The sequence below is a fragment of the Triticum dicoccoides genome, chromosome 6B (assembly GCF_002162155.2).
Source record: "Triticum dicoccoides isolate Atlit2015 ecotype Zavitan chromosome 6B, WEW_v2.0, whole genome shotgun sequence".
NCBI lineage: Eukaryota > Viridiplantae > Streptophyta > Magnoliopsida > Poales > Poaceae > Triticum > Triticum dicoccoides.
The window spans coordinates 585831146-585856304 of NC_041391.1; the positions used below are offsets into that span (position 1 = coordinate 585831146).

The 25159-nt window shown below is 47.0% G+C and overlaps 1 protein-coding gene across 1 annotated transcript; it reads right to left on the reverse strand.

Annotated features, from left to right (window-relative positions):
- Positions 1-8376: 8376 nt before the first annotated feature.
- LOC119324068 lies at positions 8377-9277 on the reverse strand. Its single transcript, XM_037597804.1, has one exon. It carries the CDS (start codon positions 9221-9223, stop codon positions 8567-8569), a length of 657 nt encoding a protein of 218 aa, XP_037453701.1. The 5' UTR covers positions 9224-9277; the 3' UTR covers positions 8377-8566.
- Positions 9278-25159: the final 15882 nt, after the last annotated feature.

Consider the following 25159-nt stretch of genomic DNA (forward strand, 5'->3'; position numbering starts at 1 on the left):
GGTCTCCTTGTAGTTCTTTGTGTGGATTGAGTATTATGAATCTGAAATTGTTTGATACATATCGTATAATTAACTCACGGGTACTCGCGGTGACATTAGAGTTGGTTGATATGCATCGTATGGTGTTATTTTAGTACGAACTCTTGATTAGATCGATCGAAAAGAATAGCTTGCTGTTATTTTAATACGAACTCTAGGATAGATTGATCGGAAAGAATAGCTTTGAGGTGGTTTCGTACCCTACAAACAATTTCTATCTTTTGTTCTCCGCTAATAGGAACTCGGGAGTGATTCTTTATTGCACTTTGAGGGATAATCATATGATCGAACTATGTTACCATTGTTTAGAGATTGCACTAGTGAAAGTATGCACCCTAGGCCTCATTTACATTATTGCAATATCATTTGTGCTCCGTTTTATCATTTACTACCTTGCTGTTTTTTGTTGTTCGCATTACAAAATATCTACTATCCATACTACACTTTTAATACCATCTCTTCGCCAAATTAGTGCACCTATACAATTTGCCACTGTATTGGGTGTGTTGGGGACACAAGAGATTTCTTGTATTTGATTGCAGGGTTGCTTGAGAGAGACTATCTTCATCCTACGCCTCCCACGGATTGATAAACCTTAGGTCATCCACTTGAGGGAAAATTGCTACTGTCCTACAAAACTCTGCGCTTGGAAGCCCAACACGTGTCTACAAGAATAAAGTTGCATAGTATACATCAAGGGGGCGCCACACGTAACCACGACAATTGTTTAGCCGTGTGCGGCAGTCCCCTCCACCATTTACACCCTCGGTCATATTTCCTTAGTGCTTAGGCGAAGCCATGAGGAGATAGCATCACCATCACCATCACCACGCCGTCATGCTGCCGGAACTCATCCACTACCTCGCTGTCTTGCAGGATGAAGAAGGCGGAGGACATCACCGAAATGAATGTGTGCTGAACGCGGTGGTGTCATATGTCCGGTACTTGATCGGTTGGAGCACGAAGAAGTTCGACTACATCAACCGTGTTACTAAGCACTTCCGCTTACGGTCTATGAGGGTACGTAGACACATTCTTCCCTCTCGCTGCTATGCATCTCCATGGATAGATCTTGTGTGTGCATAGAATTTTTCTTGTTTTCCATGCATCGCTTCCCAACACCTCCCTCTAGCCCACTCACACGAGCTCCCCTCGCCACTGCAATCCTCCCCAGTACCCCACGGCATCTTTCTACTCGACCGGAGCGCCGTGCCCGAGCTTGCCTGTGGTCACCGTCCGCCGCGAGCAATACCCTACTCCACCCTTAGCTCCTTGGCGGCCGTACCCTTCTTGGATGGGAGCTCATCGTCCCGACGAACTCGCCGGTGGGCCAGCGCCGTGGGGGGTGGCCGGGATCTCCAGCAACCATTGCCAGGCCCCTTCGCTCTCTCGGTCGAATGCAAGCAGGAGAGGTGAAAGATGACGACCTGCCCCTACCTGCCGGTGGCCCCCTCGGTCCCACCTGTCGGCCAGACAGAAGCATTGACCCCGGGCCCGCGCTGTTTAAGTGGATACATATTTGCTAGAATATGTTTTCTGCTTAAGAAGGCATATTTTACTTCAGCTTCGGCCAGGAATGCGCTTTCCTTTTGTGGAAAGCGTATTTCCCGGAAATGCACTTTCAGTTTTACCACCCCCTCGTCCGAAACTTCTAAATAGCGGACTTTCAGTAGTTTAGAACAGAAATGAATATGCTTTTATTCTTTTTCTGCCTAACGAACAAACGACCGTTTCTCCGCGACCGTAACTCCGATTCAGGTGATTCAAAATCCCACGTTCTCTATTCGTCAAGCCTATTCCGTTCGTACCATTTTCATGATGTTCTAACATTCTAAAAATGACATTTTTCCCCTAAACAGCTCTACTGGGAGAGAAACTTTTCCGGCGATTCTTTCCGTGAGCCTCTCGCACTTCTCCCTGATGGTTCCTTCATCCCCAGGCGAGCCACGACAGCCACTTGCACGATGGCCTTGCAGTAGCCATTGTTTTTCACTTGAATATTTAAATACTTCGTTCCTATTAATATGCTTGTGTATTCATGCTCATTTTTATACCATGTTCATTTGATTCTAGTGAGTTAAATGATTAGTCGCTAGTATTATTTTTAACATGTTTCATTCTGGTAATTATTCTGTATGCTAGTAATAATGTTATACTCACATGCATTATTATCGTTAGTTATGAAAGTGTTGGTGATACTCATGACCATTCATATGCCATGCTCATTTGCATCAAGTAGACTACATGATTTATTATTGTTGATTCGTATGTTAAATGGTTATGCTTCCTATTCATGCTCATGTTGTTAACATGCTCATATTGCATTGTCAGTTCATCATGTTATTCTATTATTATGACTCAGCTCATCAACACTCGAGTTTAGCTAAACATTAATCAAACTTGAACAAGTCTGTTGGCTGAGTCATAGTGCCATCGAATCGAGCTCACTAGTGTTGCCACACTTGCCTTATGGGGGCCCCTGATTTGGTCTATTTTCATGCCTCTAGTTGGTTCCTCCAACTAAGAAAGCTTATGTGCGTGCGCTACCCTGATCATGTAGGCGTCCATAAGTCTTGTGTGATCGAGTTGTATGGTACCATTGTCCCTATTTGGGACCGTTTTTGTTTTTCCATGATGGTCGTTGACCACGTAGGTGGATGATGTCACGCGGTGACTTCGGGGCCACCCATGACTTAACCCAAAAGGGGAGTTTGTCGGAGTGGCCCGGAGAGTGTCGTGCAATAGCTCGGTTTTGTCGAAACGCCGCTGGTCCACCCAAATGGGACCACGAGGCCATGGGTTCCGTGGTGTGGGTACAGTGTACTAACCTATGCAGAGTGTACAATCTATCGATAGTCGCGCCCGTGGATATGGGCCCAGTTCATAGCAGGTCACACCATGGGTCAACAGTAATAATAACCTGACTAATAAACAACACTGGTTCGATGAGGACAGAAGTTGGTTGATCTTTATGTGATCATGAGAGGATCACAATGGTATCGTTCATACCGAAGTTGGTTTATCTTTATGGTGTCATGTGATGACCGTGGGTAAAGATCGAGCTCCTTGCGGCCGTGTGATGATCATTATGGTATTGTTAATACCAAGCTTGATTGATCCTGGGGTGATTGTGTGATGTCCATAATGGTAAGTCGATACATGTGGTGGTTACGAGGTAACCTCTGAACAAAGTAAGTTGGTCCATGATATTTTAAACATGCTCCATGCTAGTTTCATCATTGTTCATATCAGGAATCATGTTCATATCATGCTCATCTGATATTGTTCTAGTTGTATCTTGCTCATCATTAACCTGTAAGTGCCATGTTGTTGTTTGTCCTGATTGCTTTTAGTTGTTGCGAGCTTGCGAGTACATTCAAAGTACTCACCTGGCATATCATGTCAGATTACAGGTCATGTCATGATTGCTTGCTTGTCGAGGATCCCGAGTTTGTGAGTTAGGATATGTGTTCCAGCCAGAGTCCCTGCAGAATGGAGTTCATCACCATCGTTGTCGATCCGTTACTAGAAGGTATTCCACTTCCATGAGTTGTTCCGCTGCTAGCATAGAGCTGCCTTGGTAGGCGTAGTGTCGTCGTGCCTCTGTGATCCGTTGTTATATCAGAATCCTTGTACCTCGAGTATCTGTAATAAGAACTGATTTATTCTATGCCAAGCAGTGATGTATTCCAGAAGACTTGATCTCTAGGCTGGGATATGGGGCGTTCCGGCCTCTCTAAGTCGGGGTGACATAGGAGGGAAGCGGAATAGGAAGGTGGTCCAAACTGGGAGCCACCTAGTGCTACACCTTTGCATGCGCAAACAGATCCCTCTGGGAGTTATTTGCCACATCCAGGCGGACCTTGATGTTCACCCGCCCCGCGCCGATTATCATATGTATAGGGAAGCCTTGCAAAACCAAGATCACCCAGGCCAAACTTCAAGCACATCACGGAAATCGATCATCTGTCCTGCCGATCTTGGTGTTGCCGAAAAGTGTCTAAAGCCCCACATGGCCTCGTAGAAGTCACCAGTCACTGCCCATGGCAAGTTGGCTTGTCGGTGAAGATCATGGAGGATGGACCACATACGATGTCGGTCCTCCTTTCGGGGCTCGCCATAGACATAAGTAATTAAGCCTCCAGAGTGGATCGCCCGTGCCATTCATCACTTACGCATCAATATATCTCTCATTTATTGTCTTTACATCCAAACACAAAGATTCATGCCAATACAAGGCAAGACTTCCACTAAGACCAACACTATCTGATGCATCAAAACCTAAACGAGCATGATACTTACTCATTTTCTTTTCTGACTATCTAGTTTCACAAAGAAAAACAATGTTAGGGGAACAAGCATGTACAAGACTCACGAGATCATGAACTATCCGGGGGTTCCCGCCCCCCCCCCCTCCGGGCAGTTCCAACTTATTATATGCATTGCTTCTGACGGGGCATCATTTGCCCCGTTAGTTTCTCGGCGGCCCCTGGCAGACTGCCTCCGATGTGTTGGTATCCTCCACCATGTCTTGATTACGGTCCTCTCCCGCTGGATAAGTGTGCGGCCCCTCCTGCTTCTCAATTCTTCTCATCTTTGGTGTACCTGAAAGAGCACAATCGGCCGAGGTGGCCGCATTAGTGTACAACACCATGGACTCCTCTCCCACGTCTCCTTGCATAGGTGACAAGACCTCATGTCCCGCGTTCGTCTTGCCCAGCGAAGAGGTGTTTGGCAGCTCTGCGTTGGCCATCTCCACCTCATTGGAGTGGTCCCGTAGAGCCGGTATGATGCCCGAGCTCCTTGGGATGGAATGATGTTGTATGTTGGTGGACGTCTTATGCAGAGTGCTGCTCATTCATCCCACCTTTGTCCCTTCCTGATATGTTCTTCATGTGATCTGCTAACATCTCGTCAATGGCTAGGTTCCCACTCTTGTGATCTACATGAGCCCGATGGCGGCAGGCCTGGCGTCCTTCCACTGTATGCACAGTGAGGTTCCCATGACCTCTCCCAGAAGTGGTCTAGCTCTCGACTGAGATCTCGAGACCATGGTAGGCTATTGGATTAGTCCTTGCTCGAACTATACCATAGAGCCGCATGAATCGCCACGGCGGTGAACATCTCAGCTTGCCAATGAATTTCCCTGTTGGTGCACCCTCCCCCCTTCAACTTTGTCCCCACATGATTTCTCCTCGTGGCCAAGGTATCCGTAGGTATAATAGAAGTTGGGCAGTTTTTCATACTGAATCTCCAACTCGACCTTAGTGTGCTTCTCTTATAGTGTAGCGAACATCGCCACCGATGTTTCTAGTTGCTGATTCACTGGCATTGCGACCTAAATGTGTACGTAGTTCCCTCTGTTCTTTCCATCTAAGCCTGCTGACGTGCTTTTCAAATTATGTATACTCTTGCAGCAGTGGAGATTATTGACTAAGGATGAAGATCGGGATGCCCTGGACTTGCTCATCGCCAAAATTCGGGCTTCGGTGTCCCACATCTCCGGGCTGGATCCTGCCGTCTGATCTCGATTGTCGCTGATTTGTCCGTTTGGTTTATGTCTTCTTTCTCCTTCCAGTCTGCGCGCCGAGTATGGCAGGTTGCCATGTATCTCTTAAAACCTTCGTTCGCCTGGTCCAGGCTTTCTTTTCGGTGGATTTGCGATGTTTCACCAACTGTTCGTATTTATGTTCGGGCTTGTGACGCTGCCGTGTGGCTTTATTTATAAAATCGGGCTAAGACCTTTTCTCTAATAAAAAGGTTCCCTCTGTTCTCATCAATCTCGGCCTGCAAAAACGTTCCCAGCTTCACACATAGAGTTTTCATTATTGCCTCAGTCCTCCAATTCGTTGGCACATCCGAATCCTCACCCATATTTTGACTTTATCCAGCATGTACTCAGATACCTTTCTCATCCCATCATATGCCTCAACGATCAAGGGGTTGTGTTCGTACTGCCATGGCCCTCCCCGCAAAATACGCACCATGTCTGCCTCACATCCAAAGTGGACGAGATACTTATTATCGCCCTGGTATGAATAGTTGTAATCCTCCTTCAGCTTCCGAGATCGACCTGTTCACGTGGTTTATGATTCTGGCGCGCCCCGGGACGAGGCTTTAAGTGGGCCTGGTCCAACGTTTCCTTGCGGCTGGATCTAGGAAACCCTGGCCCTTGCCGACGTGTGGTTCCGGGGACTCCTGGTCACTCGTTCCATGTATGATACGGCAAGACCGACGGGACCTGGGAGTCCACGTGGGCAGGGGACTCCTGGTTGCAACGCGGACGAGGCCCCTGCTGATCCGGCATCCCCGCGTGGGCAGAGGCACGGAGGTGGGGCCACACTTGGCCGGAGCGGCGTCCGGCAAAGGTGGCGGCGGGGGAGTCGCATCATGATCGCCTGGGCCTGGAAATCTTAGCGAAGCCATGACCCACCTAATATGACACACCTAATATGCCTCAAACGTTATCATAAAAGAGTCAATTACACCGGTGGTATTAGAACTTGTCGTGAACGGTCATTTTGGTGTTAGAACTTATGACATACATCAAATTAGTGTAAAAACTTAGCTCGCTCATGCAAATACGGTGCAAATCGTGTTTGGATACGGAAGCGACACTGACTAGGCTCACTTGCATGGCGCAGGTCTCGCTGTCAGCCACCACAGATGACATGCGGCCTATTATTTTACCAAAAAGAAACTCGAATATTATTGTCCTAATGAAATAGCCCCTGACACGTGTCAAAATGTTGGCCATATGGGTTCCATATGTCAGCCAGTCATAAATTATAAAAAAATAAAGCACTGGGAATCGAAACGTGTAGGTTTGCTAGCTTCCGCCAATAGTTAACCTACGTCATGTATATATCCTTCACGTCCTATGTGGGCTGCAGTTGGTGGGACCCATTTTGGATTGTTATTTTTTTTACAAAATCTGTTTATATTATAATCATGTGTTACAAAGAATATACATATTAGCAAAATAAATTAAATTATAAAAACGAGCAATTTATATGCATGAATATTTTATTAAAATTGTGAACATTTTAAACATATATGACCATTTATTAAATATATAAAAAATAAAAATCAATTTTATGTTTTGTTAATTATGCAAATTCTAATGTGAATGCTTTTTGTAATTTATAATTCGAATATATGGATAAATTTTATTTAATAAATGAATTTTTTTAGATATATATATATATAATTGATAAAATTTGATTATAATTTACATATATTATGTAAACTTATAAAAAGTAATAGTGCAAAATGGGCCGCACGAAGTGCATTCCATTATATTATTTAAAAGTATATAAAAACAAAAATTCTTAAAACATGAACACTTTTATATACTTCATCAATCAATATTTTGTGAAAACTCTGAACATTTTTAAACTTATATAACTATTTACTGAAATATACGGAAAAATATAAAATAAATTTGACATATTTTATTCTATATGCATATTATTACATGAATATTTCTGTAATTTATAATGTAATCATATGGATAAATTTTAAATTAATATGCCAATATTTTATAATGTGATTTATTTTTTATGTATATTACTTATAATATAGTACTCCCTCCGTCCCATAATGTAAGACGCTTTTTGACCCTAGTGTAGTGTCAAAAAGCGTCGTACATTATGGGACGGAGGGAGTACTATATTTTACTTATATATATGCTACAATTTCTAAAAAAAAGCAGTGCAAAATTGGCTTTGTTTGTATTGTTTTACGGTATAAAAACATTTTTAGATTTCATAAATATTATTTTAGATATATGCATAATTTAAAATAATATGTGAACTATTTTCTAAAGAATTTCTTCCGTTTTATGTATTATTTATAGTGCAAGAATAAATAAATTAGTGAGATTAGAATTTACATACCTTTACATATTTCTAAAAAAGAGAAACTCCAGGAGCGACTTTGTTCTACTACATTACAAAGGACTAATGAACTATAGGCGTGATGACGTTGTTGGTGCAGTGCCTATGACCGGTTGTTTCCCACCTATATGATAGCAAGTTCAAGTTTTTCTTTCAAATTTTCATATTGTACTAACAGGCGGGACGGACTATTCACAGAGGCGGAAATCATGCCAACTCTCCAACGTGAGCAGGATCTCTAATGTGCCCAAAAAAAAACAAGAGTGTTTTTGTAAAAATCAGACCACACGTCCTCCTTTTTGCTTTCTAGTCACTGACAGCGGGACCCGCGCCATGCAGGCGAGCCTAGTCAGCGCCGCTTCGTATCCAAATTATTTGCACGACCTAGCTAAGTTTTTACACCAGTTCGATGTATGCCGCAAGTTCTATAGCATCAAAATGACCGTTCACCACAAGTTCTAGCACCACCGGTGTAATTGACTCATCATGAAATTCTCTTGATACAACCAACGCACACACGCACACACTTAATTACTGTACTGTATTTTTTTAATTTTATTTTGCGAATGAATTACTGTACCGTATTAACATTGCAGCTTGCAAGCATCCACCGTGCTGGGAGCGTCAGCTCATTTCCCCGGCTTGCCGCCGGCACCGAAGCCCCTCCTGCGCTCCTCAATGAAGTTGGACGACTTCTCATTGATGTTGGACGGCACCCTCAGGTTCGCCGCCGGCATCCTCGGCCGGAGCCCCCACCTTAGCGGCGGCTTCGGGATCGGGTCCTCCCCTCCTGCCCCGACCAGCTGGCCGCCGCCGCTCAACGACGACGATTGCCTCTTCTTTGACAGCGACTTCTTGGCCTTGTCCTTGACTCCGCCGGCCTCCTCCTTTATCGTCACGGACCTCCTCGGCTTCTTCTCCTGCACAGCCGCTGCGCCCGCTTCCGTCGCCTCCACCTGATGGCCGGCTTCCGCCGTGGCCTGCTTGTGCTGATCACTTGCTCTCACATCTGCAGTTGTCTCTTCTAGGATGGTGGCCGTGAAGCTACTGTGGCCTTCTTCCTCGTGGCTGAACTCGAACTCGGCTTTCTCGATCTTCACAGCGAACTCGTCGTCTTCCTCCTCTGCGTGATTCCTGTGATCGCCGCCGGCGCCAGCGTCTCTTGGCCCCTCGGTGATGCTCCCCGGCCTGTTCATCGACAGGTTCTTGGCGAGGAAGGTCAGGAGTCGGTCACACATGCCGACGGCCCTCGTCGAATTGTCGCCGCCACCCGCGCCTCTCTCCATCTCGGCACACACGAGTTGGTGTGCGTGCTCTGTGTTTGATTCTTGAGATGCAAAAATGGGAATGAGTCACTTTATAGATGCTCTGAGTTGCAGTGGATAAGAAAGGTAGCCGAAAGTGTGAGAGCTTGGATTGGAACCAATTCCTTCCTTGCTGCTGGGATGACCTTCCTGATAGAAATGAATGTTCGGAGGAAGAGAGGGAAAAGGAAGTTCTTTGCTTCATCACAGGCAAAGATTCTAGTTTCATTTTTACCTTTGCTATGTAAGGGCATCAGCTCCAGCACCGTTCTCTAAACGGACACACTACTTGGACACGGAATCGGTCATCCAATTATGTACCCTAATATCCGTCCTAATTTTTTTTCTAAAACCACGACACTCAGGATAATTATAAAAATAGTACAATTCATCCATAGATAACATGCAAATGTTGTTAGTACAACTATAGTTCAAAGGTAGAGAAGTGCTTCGGTACACCCACCCCTCCCCCAAACAAAACATAGAAGGGTAGACTGGTCATAAACATATACCCACCCCGTATCATAGGCGAACCCCCGGCCGTACGAATACACGTATGTAAGAAGAAGAAAAACTTGCACGGGCACTCGTCGATCGAGCCCGCCTGCTGCCCGTCGAGAGGAAAAAAAACGTCGATCGATCAGGCCTGCCGCCCCGCGATCACGCGGCTGCTGATCTGGATCGTCGCCGGCCGGCTAACGAGTGGAAGGCCGCCATCGCCGGTGGCCGGCTAGGTCTTGGATGTGGCCGTTTTCCGCATCGCTGCCGCGTCCGCCGCCTCTAACCAGCCCGATCTCCCACGCCGCCCGTTCCAACCCTGCCGTGTCCCACATCGCGGTCGGCGATTAGGGAAGTGGCCGGCCACGTCATGGACGTCGCATTTTTCCGCATCGACGCCGTGTCCGCCGCCTCTAACCACCCCGACGTCCCACGGCGCCTCTAACCGTCCCGACGTCAGATGTCGGCCACCGCACTCGTCCAACGCCGGCAGTGACCTCACTCGTCCGCCGCCGCGGATCCGTCCGGTAATCCCGTGGGTGGATTCGTCTTCTTCCACGGCGCGGCCGTCTTGCATCACGCCGAAGGTCCGTGCCTCAAGGCCCCATCAGCGTTGACCGGCGACGTCGACACCGCCGCCGAAGGTTTGTCATATAACCCTTGTACCACCTATCTCGATAGGTTAGGTTTAGAAAGAAATCATTTTCAATCCTCATAGCTTAAATGTTGTAATTTATTCATCTATATGACCCACTGAATGAACTTAGAATTTAACATGGGATAATGTGTTTTTCAATGATGTGCAGTGTTGGTAGTAACATGTGTTTAAATGGACGAAGAAACCTCATTTACGGCCGATGATAATGGTACGAATGAGGTCAGTCGGACCGATAATGATCCTAGTAATGAATATGATGACAACAGTGATAACGAATCATGGTCATCATATGATATCTTACCTTCATAGGATTTTGAAAATAACGAACATGGGGCAAGAGCGAAAATGTAAGTGAAGCCTATTTAATTCCATTTTTCAATTGACAGAGTACATTATGTGTAATTATTTATGTGTGTTTTTAATTTACAGGAAGATGTAGACGTTGAGAATGAGCAAAATAATTTGGAGGAACCGTGGGCCGATAACTTGAGCCAGGTTCGTTCAAACATTTTGTACCTCACGCGGTAGTTTGTAATAGATGATAAAAATTGACGTAGTTTCATATGTACTTTTGTTGGAGGGCTCAGATGGTCCTGATGGTGCTGACGACAAAGCAGAGATGGACATTGAGGACGTTCAATACCAGCAGCGGATGTTGGAGACACATTGGAAGGTCATGGCTATGACTTTTCGTTCACAAGGGGATGCATTCATATTCTACAACAAGCACGCCAAAGAGCCTGGGTTCAGCATCAGGAGAGATAAGGTGAAACGAGGGAAGGGTGCTTCAGGAATAATACGGTTCAGGCAGTTAGTTTTCTCTAGGGCAGGGAGAAGGCAGAGCAAATTCATAACCATGGAGGGTCACACCCGCAGGCTTATACCCGAGACTTGATGCGAGTGCGGTGCGCAGATGGTGGTGAAAATCTACAGGGCACGTGGAGTTTGGTTCATCGCGTCATTCGTGGATGATCACAACCATGTGATGGCTCGACCCGATGAGGTTCCATATTTGTGGTCACGCAGACGGATTGGAGATGGCACGAGGGCAGAGATACTGGCTACGCAAGGGGCTGGAATCAGGAAGCATATAATGGTGGAAAACTTCATCAGTAGGTACGGTTCATACGATAAATGCGGACTTATTAGGCGGGACGTGTACAATCTTTGCTGCAGAGAGAAAATGAAGCTCATTGCAAAGGGTGATGCTGAGACAACAGTGGGCATTATGAGGAGCATAAAGGCGAAGGACCCAGACTTCTTCTTTGACTACGTGCTAGATAACATGAAAGGATTGAGCTGATTTTTGGTATCCGAAGGTGATTTATCAATGTTAATCACCCTGCAAAATTTCAGCTCAAATGGATTTAGGAATCAAGCACTTCCTTTGCAAAATTTCAGACAAGGCAGAAACTTGCATTGGGTCATGTGCCCAATTTTTAAACTAGGGATCATGAGATTTGGATGGAACTAGTGAAGATATAGCAAGGACAAGCTCCAGAAATTATTTGGGAATTTTCCCTGCTATGAAAATGGTAGTTCCTTTAGAAGGTGGCAGAAATTGAATATTTGCTTAAAATAGGAAAAGGCAATTTTCCTTATTTAATTATGGCCAATATTTTTGCCACAGCTTGGAAGACATAAGTATCATCTCCGCAAATTTTCATGAATTTAGGAGATGGCTAGCTATGCCTTTGGATTTTATTCCTCAGAAACACAAGAAAAGGAATAAATCCCAAATGAAAAATATTGCGTAGGACTTAGCAATATTTTTGCATATCCAAGGTTTAGAGAGGTACGAGGATCTCTAGGAACAATTGGGAAGATCAACAGGTCAAGGGAAATGATGGCCCCTTTGTAATCACCAAGGACATATCAAAATTCCAAAATTTGGAATTAGGGTTTTGAGAGGGTTTGAGATGATGCAAATGAGGACTTGCTCACTAACAAAGGCATGAGCAAAGTTTTGAAGGGCTGGAAATGACAGGAATTCTTAGAGTCATCCAGCAAACTCATGAGAAAGATTTGAAAAATGATTGCTTGGAAAGAATAACAACACAAAAATTGATAACCCAATTTTGGGGCTGTTACAAACCTTCCCCCCCTTAAATGAATCTCATCCTCGAGATTCCTAGGGTTACAGCAAAGATGAAATGATAGCCACTCCGGAGAAAAACCTCTGGGTTAATATTTAACCCTTTGGTCAGAAACAAACGGGTTGGGGTACCGATAATTGGTACACCAAGGAAGAGATATGCGCAAACAATATTATCTCCACAGCTAGGGGAACTCGCGATCAAATTCCTGAAAAATGCTGGATGCACCCCAGTGAACAGTGGTTTCACCTGCTAACACATGGGTCCAGGGCCCACTGGCAGCCTCCTTCTACCTCCAGCTTGTTGCGTCTCCTTTGCTGCTGCTTCGCGTGCGGCTTGGCACAGCGCGTATCTAGCTTCTAGGGCGACGAGGACCCTAGTGCCATAGTGCGCAGTGTGCACGGCACCGGTGCAGAGAGCACTCATGTCGCGGGCCAGCACCTTGTCGGCACTACTCGTGGATTCGCCTCCTAGACGCCGGAGATCGGGCGACGAGCGGTTTTCCTGGACCTCGCTCACCATACACCGGGGTTGGGCTATAAAAGACGGCAGTGCAGCTCACTTCCAACACACAAACACAATGCCGCTCTACTACCTCTTCGGTTTGGACGAGATCGAGCCGAGTTCCTTCGGCGAGGCCATGTTCCTCGTGGCATTGCGGTGGTTCCTCGCTGCGCTGCTGGGCACACTGATCCGCTCATCGATCATCCTGGTGATGATCATCAAGTATGAGCGGGCTCGAGGCAACGTGCGACCAGGTGCGGTGGCTCGAGATGTAGGAGATGGCGGTGCACTGGGTGGTTCTTCGCCACGCTTGATCCTCCGTCGGTTCGTGTCGGCGGAGTAATCGCATGATGCGATGGATCGGTGGGGGCGACTTGCCTGCACCATGCAAGGTAGTGATGGTGGTGGTGATGGGGTCCAGATGCGGGTGAGGTGGCTGTGTCATCTCAGGAATCACACTGGGGTACGGGGAAAAATTAAACGGATAGCTCCACGAAAAGTAGGCATCGAGGTAGAATCGGAGTTCAAATCTGTATTGGGATAGTTGTACTGGATCGATGAAATAAAGTTGGTTGTGTTCCTCCGAAAATGCAATTGGGGCTATCAAAAAAGAATTAGGGACACAGAAGGGCCAGATGGAAATGCATCTTCGAGGCTCTGGGTCTGAAATCTGGCACACGGGGTATGCACAAATAGAGATAGATAGATGACTTTGCATTCCCACGAGTACTGCCCAAAGGTACTCGTGGGTGAACCTAGTATGCGTGCAGGATGCAGTACAATCTAAACTAGCAAAGAGAGAGATGCAACATACATGCAAAGGAAAAACACATCAGCCAAATCTTACTAAGGTGTTTTAATGCTAGTGGGTATATGTACTCCTGGTATACATATACCTACACCAGCGCGTCTTTTATTAGAGACTCGGGACGAGTCAATGTTGTTTAGTGTATGTGCTCTACTAATTAAAATCTTGTTAGTAACACATTGCCAACCCTGTCAAACAATTCTGCTTGACAGAGAGACAATCAAAAACAAAAACAAAAAGCAAGAAAGCATACATAAAACATAGCATACGGGTTACAAACAGTACAAGCATAAAACAAAGCACGAACACGCTATGCGCTAAATGAAACAACTCACTCTGGGATACAAAGTTCTATCCTCCTATCAAGGATGAACAGGCAGACTGATCTACTCGCAAAATCACCTGACTGCGTGACTGAGGTCACACAGAGGACTGGTCTTGCTGAGGTTCTCTGGGAGGAAGAAGACTGAGCCAATATTCACCTTCATCGTCAGACACCTCGATGGGTTGGGGCTCAACTGCTTGGGACGTGGCTAGAGCTTGCCCAAGAAAACCTTGATAGCAAAGGCGGTAAATGGCCTTGTTGATGGAATCGTGGTTGGTGATACTTGGCCTCAGCCAAGGCACCGGTTGAGAGCGTAGCACTCGTTGGATGGCATGGGATGCAATCTGGTGGCCCTCACAAGATAGTTTTGTGACGACATTAGAATCTTCATGGTCCAAGGTCTTGAACTCCTTGACCAGGTACCAATCACCAATCCCTGGGGAGAAATGAATTGCACCAGTCGAGCAATGGCGGGATCTCCTTCCTGGACAGTAATGGGATGCCCAATAACTAGGGTGGTCACCACAGGGAAGAAACAGAATTCCCGTTGTCCTGCTACTTGCGGAAACTGGGATCAAAGATGGACGATAGCTTCCATAGCAGCTGTTTGAATAGACAACTCTGGACTAGGCATGGGTTTGCCTTGGATGATCAAGGACTGACCATCCTTAGCTGGACCTGGGAAGATTTGTACCTTGGTCTGGAATCGGCAAAGATGAGGGGCGGGTATTGCTTGGAATACCAGATACTCGGGACTGCAGGAGCAGCCAAAGGCTTGGGTGAGCACATCAGTGAGGAGAGGCTGAAATCCAATGTGACCAACCGCAAAGGTTCGGCAGTAAAGGATGGGCTCTCGGAGAAAGCTGGATATGACTCCCGGTCTGGAACTACTAGCTAGGCTTCTTTGCATAGGCATGGCTGATTGAGTGGGGAGTGATGCGGCTAGCAGAAAAGGGGGCTTTATAGGCAGCTATGCGGGACACAACCACATGGCACGGTCCCCTTCCCTTAATGGCGAAGGGTATGCTATGCGTCCGATCAGAAAGGATAGGGTTACTATCCAATCCATGAGACACTATGCGGGGATAGTGGGGTAGGGACGTGTCAATCCTGCCTGCACCACTTGTTGCTCAACAGTGGTCATGCATGATGCCAGGGATGGGTCAAATCCCTTGGGGTCATTACGGGTTGATGGTAATGGGGTCTAATGCTAGGGTAATCATATGCCATCCTAGCTGCTCTGATACCATCTCCAGTGGCACCCCGATCCGCATGGAGCAGGGAGCCTTCGCATGTCAGCCCAGGATAACACCTGACGAATGACAGGTCCATGAGACAGCTTTCCAGGTACACGAATATTCATCAAATACATGTATATAGGATTACATATTGATGAAAACAATCATGTAGCATAGCTCTAAGGCTATCTAAATGGCGCCGAAAGTCTTGGTTTGGCAGCATATCGACTCTGGCTGGACTCCGCAACTCACAGGACTGGCAAAGTTACAGCCTAGCGCAAGCAATCCAGGCACAACCTACAAACTGGCATGACACGCCAGGTCAGTACATTGAATGTACTTGCAAGACAACAGAATATATAGCATCCAAACAAGCAGATGACAAAGCAAGAACCAAGCGCATGCAACAACCTATCTCATAACATTTACTAAGCATGGCATGATATTAGAAAGAGTCACGGATCAAACTAAGCATGGACAACATCATAGCATCTACTAGCACGGCAATAACATGGCATAGCAAAACATACTTCTAACATGGCTGTTGGGGATATAACTATTAGGTATGACCTGCCCGGGAGGGGCCGGGTTATACCTACAAGTATTCTTGAAGCCCAAGACCAAGGTTGAAGATGGCGGGTCAGTTAAGGGCCCAAAGCCCAGAGGCGACTTAAGGCCCGTAGAGATAAACTGCCATATGTACATGACTTGTATTGTAAGGCAAGAATAGTTAGAGACCGAGCCGGACACTGTTTATGAGCCGGACGGGACTCCGTGAGCCGCTGGGTGTCAACCTCCGTATATAAAGGGACGACCCGGCGGCGGTTTAGGGCAAGTAACATCAGATCGAGAGCTAGGTCAAGCGATTCCGCTCCCTAGTAATCGAGTCATAAGCAATCCCACTCAAAACTGGATCGTAGGCTTTTACGTTCACCGTAAGGGGCCAAACCAGTATAAACCCCGTGTCCTTTGTCCCGATTAACCCCTTTAAGCTTCCTAGTTGTGATGGCTCCACGACTAAGTCCTTTCACTAGGACATCTGACGTGACAATTCCATGATAGTTGGCGCCCACCGTGGGGCCAGCGCATGGTGGATTTGAGTTCTTGAAGGGCAGCTTCGAAGGTCTCAAGGGATACGCTATGGGCCGGATGACCAAGAGTCGTCACGGCAAGCTCTACATCGACGACGCGGGCTGGGCCCCCGACGCCGGCTCAATTGAGTACGGGTATCGGGTCCCCTTCTATGGAATTCACGTCTTCATCGGCAAGATCGGCGAGCCGGGCCCTGAGCCGGACATCTGCACCAACCTCGTGGAGACGGCTCAGCATGCGAGACCCACCCGGGCTCTGCTAGCCGTGGAGCGTTCCTTCGTGGGATGCATCCACGGAGGACTCTCTGAAGGATCTGCATCTGGCGGTAAGACGACCATCTATTCTGATGGTGAGTCGTCCACGGGCAAGACAGAATCGTTGTATCAACTGCAAGATGGCGGGCTTGGGGGGCTGTTCTGATGGCAGCAGTATTCTGGATCTTCTTGAGCCGCCGAGCAGAGTTGGGATCTTCATGGCTGACACGCAACCTATTTAAAACTCCACAACTGCGGCAGCAATAACCTCCGGGTCAGCGGCGGCCGGGGCAGGAGGCCCTATGCGCCCACCGACTCAGGTGTTGATGGATCTCATGGATAAGATGACCGCTCTGTTAGCTGCCGCGGTCAACCCGGCGGATCAAGCTCAACATGATGCGGAAGTGGCACAGTTAAAACAAGATATAGTGGAGGCTAAGGAAGACCTGGCAGCGGAAGATGTTAGGATGACCGCAGAGAAGGCGGCTCTGGACACTCAGGCTCAGCGGATTCATGCGCAGACTTTCCGACTCACGATGGATCAGAATGCATCCAATGAGGTCATGAGGATAAGATACCAGAAGACTCAGTCTCGGCTCCCTCCGGTTTACGATCCTCAAAACCTCTTCCATACACCCGGTGCAGGGCCCAGTAACCCGCCGGAGATAGACCGGGTTGCGGCACTCGGGGCTGGAACACCGGTTCAGCCATGTATGATGGAACCTCCCCGGATGAATACCGCTCCGCCTCAGTATATACCAACACCACCAGGTCATTTCTCTAACCCGTTGGAGAACATGATTGCTGTGGCGGCACGATTGGCTACTCTCTTGGTGGAGGGCGACTCTCCAACGACAGTTGAAACTCAAAGGATCAGAGAGCTTCTTCATACGGCTTTGGCACAGTAGGAGGAGTACTCGTATAGCCGAGACAGGATTCATTCGACCCCTCATCGAAGCCGGAGCCCGAGTTATAGCAGGCACATGGACTCAGCGGCAATTTCAAGCAACGCCCGGTGTCGTAACTAGCCAGGTGGGCATGACCCGACACGCGATGGAGCCCTTAACTTGGTTGATCAGGATAGAATACGTCAAGAGGCTAAGCGGGCGACTCAGCAGGCAGCTCAGCAGGTGGGTCAGCTGGCGGCTTACCAGCCTTTTCTGGTTTTTCCGACGACTTCTATTGAGGCAGGCGCGACCACCAGGACCAAAGGTGTCCCCTGTCTCGTGCCGACTCTGTGTAACGAGCGTTTCCCCAAGGATTTCAAAGGGCCCAGAAAGGTGCCTAATTATACGGCCAACTTACAGCCTGGGGCATGGATTGAAAGCTACGAGATGGCTATGGAGTTACTGGAGGTCAGTGACGCTGCGACGGCCAAGTACTTCACCATGATATTGGATGGGACTGCCCGCACTTGGTTGAAGGGGCTACCGCCTAATTCCATCGGTTCATGGGCAGAGTTAAAAGCCCGGTTCATTCAGAACTTCAAAGATACATGCAAGCAGCCCATGTCAATTGTGGATTTGACTAATTACAAGCAGGAGGAGGGTGAGTCCATGACCCATTGGATGCGCCGGGCCAAGGCTATAATACATTCCTCTGATAAGATGGATGCCGGCTCTGCAGTCTTAATGTTGGAAAAAAATTACCGTTTTTGCCTCTGAAGATGAAGCTAGGGCGGCCCAAGCGCGATTGTAATGACATGGGTCAGCTGATGGCGGCTTTGGTCAAGTACGCCGACTCTGATAGTACAAGGATCCCGAGTCTGATGATGAAAATACAGGGAAGGGAAAAAAGAATGGCAACGGCAAGGGCCCTCAGCATAACCCGGCAAATCAAGGAGGTAATAATAAACGTAAGGCTGATGGTAGCTTGGAGTTTGTGACTAACACCAATGCACAGGGCAACAATCAATGACCTAAGGGGAGGCCACCCCCTCGGTCCGGTGGGTCAAGCCCCACGCTTGAATAGTTGTTGAATGAGCCCTGTCTGAGACACGACACCCCATAGAAGCCGGCCACTCACCTATGGAAGGACTGTACGATCATGAAAGCTTTCAAGAATTCCAAAATGTTCGACGGTAATCATGGGCCTGGCAGCGACTCAGGTGGCGGCGGTTTTCATGGCCCAGGCGGCAGTTCAAATTCCAATTTTCAAAACTCCCAGGGAAATCAAGGTGGCTATAATGAGCAATCTGGCCAGGGAGGTCAGCAGCAGCAGCAGGGTGGATACTAGAGTAATCCAAAGCAGCTGAATAGTGGACAGTATCATGTGTTTACCACCAGTTTGTGTAAACGGGACCAGAAGCTTCATAAGAGGGTTGTGAACACTGTTGAGCCGGCAGTTCCTCAGTATTTAAGGTGGTCTGAGCAGCCTATTCTGTGGAGTAGGGAAGATCACCCTCCCCGGGTTGATAATCCAGGTCACTTGGCATTGGTGGTATCCCCGTGGTGGATATAAGTTCACTAAGGTACTCATGGATGGAGGCAGTAGCGTCAACATCCTCTACTATGAGACTTTTTGTCGCATGGGTTTGACTGATAAAAATCTCAAGACTTCAACACTATTTTTCATAGAGTGGTCCCTGGTAAGTCGTCATACCCAGTGGGTAAGATCGAGCTGGAAGTGGCTTTTGGAGATGAGCATGATTCTAGGGCTGAGAAGCTAACTTTTGAAGTGGTCAAAATTAAGAGTCCATATCACGCCTTGTTTGGACGACCGGCTTATGCCAAGTTCATGGCACGGTTGTGTTATGTTTATTTGCAGCTCAAGATGCCGGGTCATAAGGGTACCATCACAGTGCATGGGAGCCGGAAGATAGCCTTGGAATGTGAGGAAGGCGATGCTGCTTAGCTGAATCTGTTTGTGCAACAGAGGAGTTGAATTTCTACAAGGATAATGTTGACCCGGCGGACATGACATCTTTGAAAAAACCAACCATAGAGCATGAGCCGGTAATGAAGTTTAAGTCAGCCGATGACACTAAGCTTGTTGATTTTGTTCCAGGTGACTCGTCTAAGCAGTTCAGTATCAGTGCCAATCTAGATCCCAAATAGGAAAGCACGCTCATCGAGTTCATCCGTGAGAACCGGGACATCTTTGCATGGAAGCCTTCTGACATGCCGGGTGTACTGAGGGAACTCACTGAGCACACTTTAAATATTGATCCAAAGTTTAAGCCGATCAAGCAGTTTCTTCGGTGATTCAATGAAGAGAGGCGTAAAGCCATTGACGAGGAAGTGGCCTGGCTCTTGGCGGCCGGGTTCATTATTGAAGTTTTTCATCCAGAGTGGTTGGCTAACCCGGTGCTTGTGTTTAAGAAGAATGACACTTGGCGTATGTGTGTGGATTATACGGACTTAAACAAAGCTTGTCCGACTGATCCCTTAGCTCTCCCTCATATTGATCAAATCATTGATGCTATGGCGGGTTGTGAGCATTTGAGCTTTTTGGATGCTTACTCTGGTTATCATCAGATCAAGATGGCAGTTAAGGACCAGGAGAAGATGGCGTTCATTATGCCGTTTGGAGCCTTCTGCTATGTGTCTATGCCTTTTGGGATCAAGAGTGCCCAGGTGACTTATCAGCGGTGTGTGTAGAACTGTCTTCATAATCAGATTGGGTGCAATGTTCATGCTTATGTGGACGACATTGTGGTGAAATCTTGAGAGAAGGAGACCTTGATAGATGATCTAAAGGAGACCTTTGATAATCTCCGGGTCTACAAAATGATGCTTAACCCGGCCAAGTGTGTTTTTGGCGTGCCTACAGGCAAGCTTTTGGGTTTTCTAGTTTCTAACATGGGCATTGAAGCTAACCCGGAGAAGATCAAGGCAACCACTTCTTTGGCTAAACCGGCGTCTATTAATGATGTCCAGCGTTTGCCGGGTCGTATTGCTGCTTTAAGCCAGTTCATAAGCCGGTTAGGTGAGAAGACCATACCACTGTATCAGATGATGAAGAAGACAGACGACTTCGTCTGGAGTGATGCTGCTAATACTGCCTTTGAAGAATTGAAGAGACAGCTAGCTGAGCCGCCAGTCCTTGCTGCTCCCATTGATAAGGAGCCCTTGTTATTATATGTGGCTGCTAACACACGAACTGTCAGTGGAATGCAAGGAGGCTGGCAAGGAGCATCCGGTTCAACGGGCGGTTTATTACATCAGTGAGGTACTTATAGAATCAAAGCAAAGTTATCCACATTGGCAGAAGCTTGTTTATGGGGTGTTTATGGCAAGCTGGAAGCTTAAGCAATATTTTCTGGGTCATCCCATCACTGTGGTCAGTTTTGCTCCTTTAGGAGATATCATCCAAAATAGAGAGGCCACAGGATGAGTCGCCAAGTGGGCCATTGAACTTGGGCCTCATGGTCTAAAGTATGTGCCACACACTACTATCAAGTCTCAGGCACTGGTGGACTTCATCAATGATTGGACAGAACTGCAGATGCCTGAAGAGAAGCTAGACAACACGTATTGGACTATTCACTTTGATGGGTCCAGGCAATTGAAGGGCTCGGGGGCTGGAGTTGTGTTAGCTTATCCTCGAGGTGAAATTTTTTGTTATGTCCTACGGTTGATGTTTCCTTGTACTAACAATGCAGCTAAGTATGAGGCCTTACTCTATGGTCTTCGGATGGATAAGGAGATGAGCTTAAGCTGGGTAAGGTGCTTTGGTGACTCAGATTTGGTGGCTCAACAAGTATCGGGCAAGTGGGATTCGAAGGATCCTCTCATGGCGGCTTATTCCCGTGATGTTGATGCCATTGCTGGACATTTCAAGGGTTACCAAGTGGAGCACATTAACCACAGAAAGAACGAGGCGACTGATGCCTTAAGCCGGCAGGGCTCTCAGCGTAAGCCGATGCCGCCTAATAGTTTCTTGGATATTCTGCATAACCCTTCTGTCAAGTTACCTACAGAGGAAGACTTGGTTGTTCCTGACCCAGAAGCACAATTGGTGGCGGCTCTTCACGTCATCCCAGATTGGACAGTACCATACTTGGCTTACATGACCCGAGGCTAATTGCCTAAGGATGAAACCTTGGCCAGGCAGATAACTCGGCGGTCTAAGTCAATGACAATTGCCAATGGCGAGTTGCATCATCACAGTGTCACTGGGGCGTTTCAGCGTTGTGTTTCTCTTGAGGAAGGTCAAGAAATTCTTCGAGAGATTCATGAAGGGGACTGTGGCCATCATGTCGGGTCAAAATCCCTTGTATCCAAGGCTTTCCATCATGGATTTTATTGGCTGATGGCTCATGCTGATGTGGAGGATCTGGTCAGTAAATGTGACGGTTGTCCGAAGTTCTCGAGACGTGCTCACGTGCCGGCTCAAGAGTTTAGGATGATTCCAATTACTTGGCTGTTTGCAGTCTGGGGGCTTGACATGGTTGGACCTTTCAAAAGGTCCAAATATAAAAAAAAACTCACCTCTTGGTGGCGGTTGACAAGTTTACAAAGTGGGTTGAGGCAGAGCCAGTTAGTAAGTGTGATGCAGCCACGACAGTTCAATTCATGAAAAACGTGATATTCCGCTTTGGCTTTCCACACAACATTATAAATGACAATGGTACTAATCTGTCTAAAGGCGCCATGGAAGAGTTTTGTCAACGTGAGCATATTCGGCTTGATGTTTCGTTAGTAGCTCAACCCCAATCCAATGGTCAAGCTAAGAGAGCCAATCAGGAAATTTTGAAAGGCATCAAGCCCCGACTTTTGGTCCCCTTGCAACGGACGCCGGGTTGTTGGGTTGAGGAGTTACCCTCTGTGGTATGGAGCATCAATACTACCCTTAACAAGTCTACGGGTTATACGCCTTTCTTCATGGTTTACGGAGCCGAGGCGGTTCTCCCTAGTGACATCGGTCATGACTCGCCCCGCGTGGCAGCTTATGTTGAGGCTAACAGTGAACAAGCGCGTCATGATGCACTTGACCTGTTAGATGAAAAGCGAGACCTGGCAGCAGCTCGATCGGCGATTTATCAACAAGACCTACGCCGCTATCACAGCCGCTAGGTTAGGTCCAGAACCTTTCAGGAAGGTGATTTGGTGCTCCGGCTCATCCAGGATCAAACTGATGCACACAAGTTATCCCCACCTTGGGAAGGGCCCTTTGTGGTCAGCAAGAACTTGAACAATGGGTCATACTACCTTATCGATGTTCGAGAGCACAAAGACTCACGTAAGTCGGAGGAGGAGACCCACTGGCCGTGGAATATCACTCATCTTCGGCCTTACTACACTTGAGCCACCGGCTCTCATGATGTACATATTTTAACGATGTATATATTATGATAAGTAATAAAGCAGAACCTCTGTCCTTTTTCATCCTCAAAGGTAATATGTCATTGTCATTGTCATCTCAAATGATCACTTGGGGGCTGATCGTATTCGAATCTAGCTTGACCTGCTTGATCCGGCTTATGATCGTATTCGAATCTAGCCGTTAAAACTTATGATCATTAGGGGGCTTCCTGTTCAAACATAGGTCGTATTCGAACCAAAGGAACATAGCTATTAGTACCCTCTTGATCGGCAACCTGCCGAGCTCACTAGGGGGCTTCTTGATCGTATTCGAATCATAGCTCAACCCCTTTTGGGAACCGACTTTGATCGTATTCGAATCAGAGTCGTTAAAAAACTCTCAAGGTCATTAGGGGGCTTCCTATTCAAACATAGGTCATATTCGAACCAAAGAGAACATAGTTGTCGGTACCCTCTTGATTGGCGCAACGCTAAAGCCACTGGGGGCTACATGATCGTATTCGAATCCTAGCTTAACCCCTTTGGAACGGTTTACTAATCGTATTCGAATCAGAAGCCTCGATTATTTCTTCTTATTTGGTTTAATTTTTCTTTGAAAGCAGCCTTTATTTGACTTGAGACTTTTTTTGAGGTTTAAAGTGCAAGTGTGGTTAACTTCAACCCGACTTGATTTTGGATAATAAGTTGCCAATATATGAGAATCATCATATCTTTGGAAGTGTTGGTTTCCAAAGATTGGGTTATCACCCTTACTGTTCGGGTCATATAAGCCAGCAGTGCAAATCAAAAGATCACAGGAATGAGATTATAGTTGTGTTTCAATATTATATGTTACAACAGGCTTATATGTGATTCTTTTTCTATCTTAATGGTAATATATCAAGATATTGTGACCCGCCTTGCAGTCAGCCGCCAAGGGATCTCGTGATCTATTTTTGTGTGCAGGACATTTAAAAGACTTGGTCAAGCATAAGGAAAGCAGATGATAAGTATAACATGGGTGAATATAATATGGCGGCTTAATAGTATTAAGCATCAAAACGTGCACGATGGCATGGAAAAACAAAGTTATTTCTAATCTATTACATGACTCCCCGAGTCTGAATGGTTAAGATTGTTTTTTCAGCATGTCACGGGTATTAGCCGCCCGTTGGATTAATTCTCGTGTTGACCTGAAGCATCCGGGTCAGCCATCTCCGCTTCCTCGCCCTGTTCCCTTTCCTGGAAGGTTGATGATGACCAGTCAACGCCATTCAAAGCTTCAAATTCAGCTTCATCATCAATTAGTCCGGACGGGTCTACTTCAGGAGCGAACGTATGCTTATGGAGAGGAGGGATCAGGCTGGTCACTTCATAATGTGGAGTGGGAATTCTCTGGTTCTCCGCATCATAACCCGGCTGATACTTGGTGAGATCCGCTTCATCGGCTATCAGGGTGGCCACGGGGCGTATCTCCTTCACACAAGTGGCGAAGTCTTCCTGCTCAAAGGGAGTGCCATCCTCCTTAAAACTTGGATAACCAGTGGCGATGTCGGCCGGGTCTAACTCCTGTAGCCAAGCTTTGGCCTGACTTAAGGCAGCCACAGCTCTGGCTCTTACAGACGATCGCCTTAGTTCAGTGAACCGCTGGGGCAGCATAGAAAGTTTCTTTAGCACATCTACCAGGAGTGTGGGCACTTCATTGGACAGGGCCACCATGCCTAAGGCACGCTGAGACCCGGTGTAGAGTTGTTCCACCAGCGTGTAAACCTCCTTCATCTTGATCAACATATCTTGGTTAAGATTTGAACTTCTGGGCCTGCATAGGCAATGTCAGGTAAATTAATGACAAGGTTATATGATCACTACAAAGATTCATATATTTCACACTTGCAGGGCGACTTACCAAAGATTGCTGAGACCATCTGAGAGACATGGCGGTTTAAGCCGGATAATTCAACGGTCGCCTCTTCAAGAACCGCCTCTGCGTTCTCAGCTTGATTGATCAAAGCAATTTTTTCATCAGCCCGGGCCTTTTTCTCCATTTCAAAGCCTTTCTTCAGTTTCTCTTGTTCAGAAATGCTGAATTTAATCTTGGAGTCGGCTCTTTGGGTTTCCGTCTCTTGGGCTTCAAGGCGGTTCTTCAAATCAGACACTTCTGACTCAAGTTGACTAGTGGTGGCCTGTATAAATATCAGGT